The sequence below is a fragment of the Penaeus japonicus genome, unplaced genomic scaffold (assembly GCF_977035675.1).
Source record: "Penaeus japonicus unplaced genomic scaffold, GWHDUDI00000001_assembly GWHDUDI00000036, whole genome shotgun sequence".
In the NCBI taxonomy this organism is placed as follows: domain Eukaryota; kingdom Metazoa; phylum Arthropoda; class Malacostraca; order Decapoda; family Penaeidae; genus Penaeus; species Penaeus japonicus.
In genome coordinates, this window is record NW_028234438.1 from 6,431,182 (window position 1) to 6,441,181 (window position 10,000).

Sequence of the window (10,000 nt, forward strand, 5' to 3'; positions counted from 1 at the left end):
TTATGTATGTATGCATATATACATATATATACATATTTGTTTATCTATGTATATGTGTTTATTTCTATAATATATGTTTATGCATAGTCGTACTTATAATGCGAAATGTGTTATAAATGTGTTTTATTTGTATTTTGCTTATAATTTCACGTTGTCGCACGGAAGATCACTCTGATTTGCCACATTTTTCAAAAGGCAGTAAGTACCTGAAATACTTATCGAGATGAAATCGTAGCAAATAAAAATACATCAGAAAATTAAATGAAATATATATCTTCAATGATAGGCCATATTAATGAAAAAATAAGACAAAAATATAAAGCTTCAAAGAGAGAGCCCACTCGGAGTGTTCCCGAAAGCCAGACAGTCACTTGTTTTGCTCCGACTCCTTCCTTTTCGGCCTTTCGAGTCCAAGCGAGATGGCTGATTCGTAAGTGTGTTGGGATGTTTATTTTTATCTTCAAATTTCCGCTTCATCTTTGAAATTATAGCGTTGAAGTGGTTCTCAAAGTGAAAAATAGGAACGCAAGATGGTCACTAGTGTTAAAAGATGCTTCGTTCATTAAAAACGAACGTGATATTGATAATCAAGTGAATGTAAACATTGGAGTTTTGAGGTTGGCCGACATGTGTTGATTGAGGATTTTGGGATTGTATGTTCCTTTGTGATTTTGTGAAGTGTAAAGGACAAGTGCAGATAGCGGAGAAAAAAATGAATGTGTGTTTTAAGAAAATTGGTGGAAGATCGTTAGAATTGCACTAATGTTTTGAAACTTGTTAGTCTTTGAACTCGCGTCTCAATTTCTTAATATAACTGCTTAGCAAATTAGGAGTCACTAGGTAGATAAATTATAAATACGAACATTAATGGTTGGAATTTGCAATATATCGTGGCATAAATTGGATAGGAAAAGTAACACATCACAACTGTAGTTCTCACGTGTTCGAACTCCTCACCCACGAGTGCATTTAAACTTTTTTCTTAAATGGTGCCAACCTGGAATACACGTGACACACAAGCTACAATTGAAATTTGCTCCTATTTTAAATTGTTTTAGAAAACATGTTACGGTCAACAAGTGAACTGAACCCACGTTAGTCACAAGAGGGTTTCAGATGCAATTAAGTTTATTATATATTAGTTTTGAACTAGGGCTAATTTCAAAACTTGTTAAGTTTAGATTATTTCTATAAGGTTAATATTATTGACTACAAACCCCTCTAAACCAAACCATTGCATCCTGAAACCCTAGCAAGAATCACTAGACTGTGACTGGTGGAGGGGCTTTGTGAAATACTACTATCCACATAGAAAGTTTTCATGACAATTAGAATAGAACACTAAAACATCTCTGTACATACATCTCACTCTCCCTTCCTCTCCCCCCCACGGCAGAGCACAGAAGGCGGCCCCAGCAGCCGCACGCCCACTGAAGCGCAGGGAGCCCAAGGCTCAGCCTGATGGCACACGCAAGCCCAACCCCTACAAGGTGGAGAAGAAGCGACGCCTTCCTGCCGTACCCGAGGTGGTGCTGAACCGCAGGAGGGAGAGGCGCGCAGTCAAGAAGAAGTCTTTGGCAACCAAGCTTAAGGTCGGTGTCATTGGTTGGGAAGGAGCAGATTGGGTCAGCATGTTATTAACATGGCCTTGGTTTTCAAATTATTTGTTGAGTCATTCCACATGTATTGACCAAGGTAATTATATGGTGAATTATTAGGTTAGATTATTTGTAAAGGGATGCATCAAAATTACTGGGGTTTTGGCGTATGTTTTTTGTTTGGATTTCACACCAAATAATCAGCTGACATTTATGGAAATAAATGTAACTGCAGTATTGTAGTTGCAGTATAACACTAAAGGAATGTATATGCTGTGTCAATGGGTTATTGTGATATCTTAAAAAAATATATATATACTAAAGCAAATTGAAATGGGCTTGGTTAATTTGATACAACTGCCCCAAAGCTGGTGCTAAAATATTTGGTATGACTGCAATTAACAAGCATGAGAAGACCTTAGTTTTATGCTGTTTGATATTCTAATAATTACAAAGAAAAGAATATGTAGAAGAAAAGCTCTGGAATAATGTGTTCTGGATTGTTATCAAAGGATATTTCAAGAAAATGCAGTACAAAGTTTGATTTTGATTGCAATGCATATAATATGGATGAAATATGGCTCTTTTAGTAATTAAATTTTGTATGGACTATAAATGCCTTCATTGTGCAGTTATTGATACATTTAAGACTTAACTTACATTACACAATGTTTACCTGATATGCATGGCAGAAGCTGCAAGCTTTTATTTCCCAGTTATGGGAATAGTTAAAATTATGTGCATTGACATACTGAAAAGTACTTAGTTAATTGAATAGTAATGTTTTGATGTTTAAATTATTCAGTTTTGAATATCTTTGGTAGAAGTCTAATGGAAATTCCATGATATTGAGGTGTTGGTAGATTGCATATGCTGTTCACTGATCAGATGTAGTAGCTTTGGTTTGCGGAATTCAACAGTAGCATGAAGGAAGCTCTGATAGGGAGTTTTATGCATTTTGCACCACCAATTCCTATAGTTTAGCATTGTCACTGCAGATATTCTGACAGTATTGCCTTTTCTAGTTTGGTCAATATGGTCATTGCCTGATCATTTTTTCCTTTTATATCTTGTTTAAAATTAATTACTACTTGATGACCCACAAACACACCAGTAGTCCTCTTAGTTTGATGTCACAATTTCCCTTTTATTCTGGGTCAGATTCATTATTAACCCTTCTGAGATGAGCTGTATTTGAGCAGGGTTTTTTTAGATTTGTTTTCTATTGATTTTGAGATTTGTGGCATTTGACATATGAAGAAAATTATAGTAATTAGATTTTGGTATAATGTATTAGTTATGGAACTTGAGTAAATAGTTGTTTTTTGGGGGAGGCAGTAGAATTCAGTTTAGAAATTATTCAGGCTCGTATATAGAATTTAGGTTGAAAGAGTTGTTTGAGATAAAATCCTGGTAAAGTTAGATTTTTTAACCCAAAGCTTAGTTGGGTAGTCATATAATGACTACCTTGTGTGAATACATGCACAGTATTGTCATGCTATAAAAATGTTTCTCACCATAATGTGGCATTCACTTTACAGGCTAAGGCAGACCAAAGCAAGTTGCGCCAGCAGTACTTCAAGCGTGCTGAAGCCTACATCAAGAAGTACCGTACCATGGAGAAGGAACAGCTCAGGCTGAAGCGTCAGGCTAAGTCTGAGGGCACTGTGTTGGTCCCTGCTGAGGCTAGGCTAGCCTTTGTTATCAGAGTTAGAGGGTGAGTTCACAATGTTCAGTTTTCAGTTGGACTTGTCTACATTGATGAAAATGTTCAGAATAGAACTGCATAAAGATAGAAACTAAGGTAATGGCCTCAAACATTCTGCAATATTTTGTATTTAGACATTCTTTGTAGGCAAGGTCTTTTGTACAAAATTTGTAAAGCAATGCTTTGCTCCACACTTACAATTGCAGACAATTCCATCTATGTACCTCTAAAGTACTAGTTTGTTGCCCCACATGTTCATTTATCTGCAAATAAGGAGCAACTCCAAGCTCTTGTCTTGCCAAATGTGTGTAGGTTTATTGACCCCTGCTTGAATGCTTAGCTTAGCTTGTTCCTATTCTGAACTATTCTGAATTGTTTACTGCTTAGTTGTGATGAATATTAAGAGTTATAGGAAATATGTATATATTTTTGTTTTTACTGTGGAAGTACAGCCTCTTGATACAATTTTCATCCTTTTCAGTGTGAACCAGATCCACCCTAAGGTACGCAAGGTACTGAAGCTGCTTCGTCTCTTGCAAATCAACAATGGTGTGTTCATTCAGCTCAACAAGGTATGGTGGTATTTCGAAATGTCTAATTGCAGAATAGATATAGTGTAAGAAAAGGGGGATAGGTGTTTCTTAATTTTTTATTGTATTATAACTGGCTGTATTATATTGAATTCATTATTTTTTTCCTTAAGGAAATACTTTACACTTTCACATTTTCCAAACCAACTTTACATTTTTTGTAACCATTATTCGTAGATTTGGATGGCATTTGTGAAATTTCGTATATTAACATTAAAATCCTCCTGCAGGCCACCCTTTCCATGCTGCGTATTGCTGAGCCCTTCATCACCTGGGGTTACCCCAACCTGAAGACCATTAAGCAGATGGTCTACAAGCGTGGACACGCTAAGATCGAAGGACGCCGTATTCCTCTGTACTCCAATACCCTCATTGAGAAGCACCTCGGTAAGATTTCCTAGTATAAACCCCCCCTGTCGCATAGTTTTTATTTTTCATTAGGAAAAGGAAAGCATGTGTAATTGTTTATTATTGGGGGTTCCTTGAGTTTTGATCAGTAGTTTTGGGTTATGTAAACTGGCATTCAAAATGCAATGTGGTAACATTTTAGCAAGTTTATAAATGCATGATTGTGGGTATGTATTAAAAGTTTGATAGAAATTTTGGTCAAGCAAGATCAAATCAATTTCATTGTATTTTCTAGTTTTCCTAGTGGAATTAGGTACTGTCAATTTATCAGTGAGATTGGTCACATTTATATAAAATGTCAATTAGTTTTGTTGAGGATCCAACAAGCAAATACCTTGACACGTGTAAGAGACGACTGACACTTTCATTTTTGAACAGGTCAATATGGCATAATCTGTGTTGAAGATATGGTCCATGAAATCTACACCCAGGGCAAGAACTTCCAGAAGGTGAACAACTTCATGTGGAACTTCAAGGTAAGCCATAGTACCTTTTTTAACTATTAGGTTCTCTTTAATCTGTGTTAAGTTCAAGTAGAAAAGTGGCAAATTGGTGTTTAGGAAATTAATACCAATTAATTTGGGAACCAGTTATAAGATTGTCAGCATATAGGACTAGATTATCAAAGTGCAAATGTTAATGGTATTTTAGCCAGATTATTTTATGCTGTTGATTCTGATTATATTATTTAGAAAATGTAATAGTGTTGTGTTTGTTTTTTAAATGGAAACAAGTTACTGATGTAATGTTAACACATTTATGTTTGGACCGAAAATATTATCAAGGAGCCTATTTAACAATTTTTTTTTTTGTTTCTAGTTGAACAACCCCAAGGGTGGCTGGAGGATGAAGACCAAGCACTACGTCGAAGGTGGTGACTTCGGAAACAGAGAGGGTAAAATCAATGCTCTCCTTGCCAAGATGGTCTAAATGAATAGAGAAGTTAATGTGATTTTCTTTAGTATCCTTAACCCTTTATAGATTTAATAAAAAAGAGGTATCATACCCTGAATTTTTACTCGAATAATGCATAGTTGATTAATAAGGTTGATGGCAAAGATATAATGAAAGTTAAGTAATTACCCCTAATTGGAAACTGGGAGATGGAGATGGATTAATTGTTGATGCTGGTATTATGAAAAGGTATAATCCTTGGCCTCTTTGCACCTAAATATAGTCAAGAGTACTAGAAGTTTATTACACCAATGGGAAATTCAATCCAAATTTCTTGGGCCAGATCTCCAAGTTAGAAGTAAAACTATAATAATGTTCCACAATTCTGTAATTGCAAGGAAAATGCATATGCACAAAATTTCCTTAAGGTTTTCTGTTGTCTATACATATAGACTGACTTCCTACTTCCAACAAGTCTCCGATGACATATCGATAGTTGTCTCACCGCAAATGTCCTTCGATGTTTAAAAATTTAGTAGTGAACATCTATAGAGACCTAGAGCAGTTGAGCCATTGGTGATAGGTTTCATGACAGATGACATGATTTGGAATGGTGGCGGGTGTCTTGGCATATTTGACGAAAGTAATGGCAGATTTGATGACTGTTGGCTACGTTTCTTTAATGTACTATGACTAATAACTATTTAGTGACTGATGGTGAGAATTGCAGTTATGATTAAGTCCATTTTGGTGAACATTACGGAAGCTATAGTGTAAAATCCCGAACTTAGATTGCATGACTCAAGATCCTTGAATGACGCCTATAAACGGTCTCAACAGACATTCATGTAATGTTCATGTGGATGGCCATATAAGTATATTATTCTCTACAGTAAAACAAATGTTTAGTAACAATGGTTGCATGGGCACCACCTCACTTGTGGACACGGCTTAAAAGGATGTAGAAAAACACACTAACAGTGTAGTCACTTCTTTATATTCACATGATGGATGACAGGTTTAGGAATAGTAATAGTTTTCAGTTTCCTATGGACAAACTCTGCAAATGACTGCATTGTCCAGAATACACGTTTTTCCTTTGTAAATATATAGAAGCAAGAATGAAAATAGTGGTTATTAAAATTACACCAAAGAAAAATTAGTTTCACAAAATAGTCAAGAGAAAGTAACCCACAAAAATATTGAATGATCATTTAAAACGAACATGGATCCATTTATTTATTTATTTATTTAATATATATATAATCTTATACTATATCATATTTTAGTTTGAAAAAAAAAGTTTTGCTTGCATCATACGCACAGTAAATTTATGAACAATATACAATTGAAGAACAGAATATAACTGGTATAAGCTATCTTAATCATCAGGAAGAATCCTGCCAGCACTATAAAAATATAGCCAATTCTTTTTTTTTACCAAAAAATAAACTCATCTATAAAGGAAAGAAACAAGCACTTGAAAACCTTTCATAAATGTGCAGAGATGTATACAATTTATACAATTTATGATGCATTTTTCATCTAAATTATTATTTTAGTGAATTAATTTTAGTTTTAACTAAACTACTATATATATCTGTATTTGAAACCCAATGCTCTCAAGTTGTAGTACAAGAATATTAACACCTCTTCTCTTTTTTGTTTGCATTTTTATGTGTGTGAATATACTGGACGACCATCTCGGGCAAGTCTTTCGCTTTCAACTTAGAGGGTGGGGGAGGAGGGTGTACATGGACGGCATATTACGCCCCCATCCACACGGGCAAGCTGTAAATCACTGGCAAACTCGATGTGATGTCTGAAATATAGAAACCGGGTGTTATGGCACTAATAATTCTAGGCTATCATTTAGTGCCCATAGCAATACCAGTAATAAGCATATCCGGGTAGAAAAACGAACAGATGAACAAAACTATATTGGATTTTATATATTGACATTATATAAACACATGAATATATATTAAAAATCAAATAGAACCTTATACCTGTCCTAATACATAGTAACAAAATATAAATACTAAGCCGAGAGTGACCATAGGTAAGGAGACAAAACTCGAGCAGCACAAAAATGGCAGAGTGGCTTGCCTGAAAGCTAAGTGGCATTTAGGCGAGTCAGTTCGGATTTCGATCCGTAATGAAACTCATAAGGACAAATGAAGAAATGATATATAAGCAAAACAAGATTATGTGTGCATCACCAATCAAATTATTTGTTAACCCATTAACACCACCCTTAAAACGAAATTTATAGATAAATTTTATCTCGATTCAATATTATACCCTCGAAAAGAGGGTCAGCTAACATATTATCTTTCCCCTAAATGTGTTTTATTTCAAGATCGAATTGCTGTATCATTAAAGACCATCTCATTAATCTTTGGTTTCGGTTTTTCATTTTATCCAAAAATTCCAAAGGATTATGATCACTGTAGACGATTATGAGGTATATTGCACTGTTAAAAAAAAACTATTCTAGCGCCAACAATAACGAGAGAAGTTCCTTTTCAATAGTTGAGTAACTTTTTGGACGAATAATAACAGACAGGTAGAAGTATGTCTTCCGGGCCAGCCTGCAACAGCACAGCTCCAGCTCCGCTGTCACTTGCATCGATATGCCGGTTGAATGGCTTCTCAAAATCTGGAGAGGTCAACACTGGAGATGATGTAAGCATGGCTCGTATTTTATCAAATGATTCTTGACACTCTGACGTCCATTTGAACTTCTTGGGGCTGATTAAGTCCGTCAGAGGGCCAGTCACGTGTGCGAAATTCGGACAGAACCTCCTGTAGTAACCAACCATTCCAAGGAAGCGCTGCAGAGACTTGCGATCATTCGGGACTGGATACTGCAAGATTGCTTCAATTTTGGCGGTAACTGGTGCAACTATTCCTCCGCCAACCACATGACCAAAGAAGAATACCTTAGCACGGCCGAACTCGCTTTCCGCCAGGTTGGTGGTCCGCTTCGCTTCAGCAAGTTGTGAAAACAAAGCTCGAGGTCTCTCGAGGTGTTCTGCCCACGAATCCGACGTGATAACCAGGTCGTCCAGGTATGCTTGAACACCCGCCAAGTTTCGAATGACACCGTCAATCAACCTCTGGAAAGTTGCCGGGGCGTTCCTCGTCCCAAACGGCATGACCTTGTATTCGTAAGGGCCGCCCGGAGTGACGAAGGCGGATATTCTTCTGGCGTTCTCAGTTAGCTCCACCTGATAGTAAGCCGATCTTCGTTACGAAGTCATCCCTGTCGATCCCATCGATGACATAATCCAAGCGCGGCAGCGGAAAGGAATCGGGGCGAGTCACATTGTTGATTTTACGAAAGTTGGTGCAAAGACGTAATCCTCCGTCAGCTTTAGGAACGAGCAGGCAAGGTGATGCCCACTCGCTGTCGCTCTCTTCAGCAAGTCCATCAGCAAGGAGGAAGTCCACCTCCTCCCGAGGTTTCTTTCGCTTCTCAGGACTCCTCTGATAGCGAGACCGCTTTATAGGCGCCGTGCCTTCGGCTAAGACGATATCGTGTTCCACACCTCTGCATGGTCTCGGGACATCACTGCATACACACCGGAACTCAGTCAAAAGAGGCGCCAACTCGGCAGACTGACGAGGTGAGAGATGCTGCAATTTTGAGTCAAGATTAGTTAAAATGTTACTGTTACACAGCTTCACAGGGTCATCTATACAAAACTCGTCTGTTTCTGATGTTACAGTCATCACCTTGTTTTCCAGCATTACTTCTGTTATGATAAGGCTTAATCAGATTTACGTGAACTAGACGTTCTCGTCTTCTACAGTCAGGCGCTTCTATTACGTAATTTACATCCTCTTTTCTTTCTTTGACACGATAAGGACCAAAATATTTTGACTGCAATGCATTCTTCGAAAGAGGGAAAAATAACACAATCACCCAACCTAAATTTTCTTATTTCAGCCTTCTTGTCAAATTGTTCTTTCATGACGCCTTGGGCGTCTGACAGATTTTTCATGGCAAAATCACGAACATGTTTGAGTCTTTAAAAGTCTGAACATATTTCAACAATGGCATCACATTCGGCTGAGATATCCAACTCTCTTTTAACAATTTCGAGGGTCCCCGAACTTCGTGGCCATACACGAGTTCAAATGGGGAAAATACAAGAGACTGGTTTACTCTCCCTGGTAGCAAACAAAAAAATGTGGACACCCTCATCCCAGTCTTTATCCATCTCTACACAATATTTTCTCAACATACATTTGAAAGTTTGATGGAACCTTTCTATGGCTCCTTGTGATTCAGGGTGATAGGCAGTTGACAAATGTTGCTGGACTGATAATTCATACATGACTTGTTGAAAGAGACGGATATGAAGTTTGCACCTTGATCAGATTGTACTTTATTCGGAATGCCAAACTGAGTAAAAAAAAAACTCGGTGAGAGCTTTGACTACACTTTTTGCAGACAGATTTCGAAGCGGGATTGCTTCTGGGTAATGGGTTGTAGCGCACATGATTACCGCACTTGGTTTTCGGCAAAGGGCCGACGCAATCAATCAAAATGTGGGTAAAGGGTTAAACAACTACCGGAATGGGGTGAAGTGGAGGAGGAATTACTTCATTGGATTTTCCAGCAACTTGACAATAACGGCACGTTTTGCAATATGCGGACACATCCTTCATTTTTGGCTAGTAAAAGTGTTTGAGGATTTTGTTATAGGTTTTAGAAACTCCTAGGTGACCTCCACTAGCATCACGAGCAAGACTTATGGCATCCTGTCTATAAGCAAGAGGAAGAACTACTT

General features: G+C 37.4%; 1 protein-coding gene across 1 annotated transcript; it reads left to right on the forward strand.

Annotated features, from left to right (window-relative positions):
* Positions 1 to 403: 403 nt before the first annotated feature.
* RpL7 (ribosomal protein L7) lies at positions 404 to 5,256 on the forward strand. Its single transcript, XM_043035020.2, has 7 exons — positions 404 to 430; positions 1,397 to 1,592; positions 3,140 to 3,315; positions 3,788 to 3,878; positions 4,127 to 4,283; positions 4,683 to 4,780; positions 5,124 to 5,256. The coding sequence occupies exons 1-7, from the start codon at positions 420 to 422 to the stop codon at positions 5,232 to 5,234; spliced, it is 840 nt and encodes a 279-aa protein (XP_042890954.1). The 5' UTR covers positions 404 to 419; the 3' UTR covers positions 5,235 to 5,256.
* Positions 5,257 to 10,000: the final 4,744 nt, after the last annotated feature.

Coding starts and splice junctions, on each gene's coding strand:
- RpL7 (XM_043035020.2), top strand. Junction 1,593..3,139: donor CTTTGGCAACCAAGCTTAAG/GTCGGTGTCATT, acceptor TTCACTTTACAG/GCTAAGGCAGACCAAAGCAA. Junction 3,316..3,787: donor TTTGTTATCAGAGTTAGAGG/GTGAGTTCACAA, acceptor CATCCTTTTCAG/TGTGAACCAGATCCACCCTA.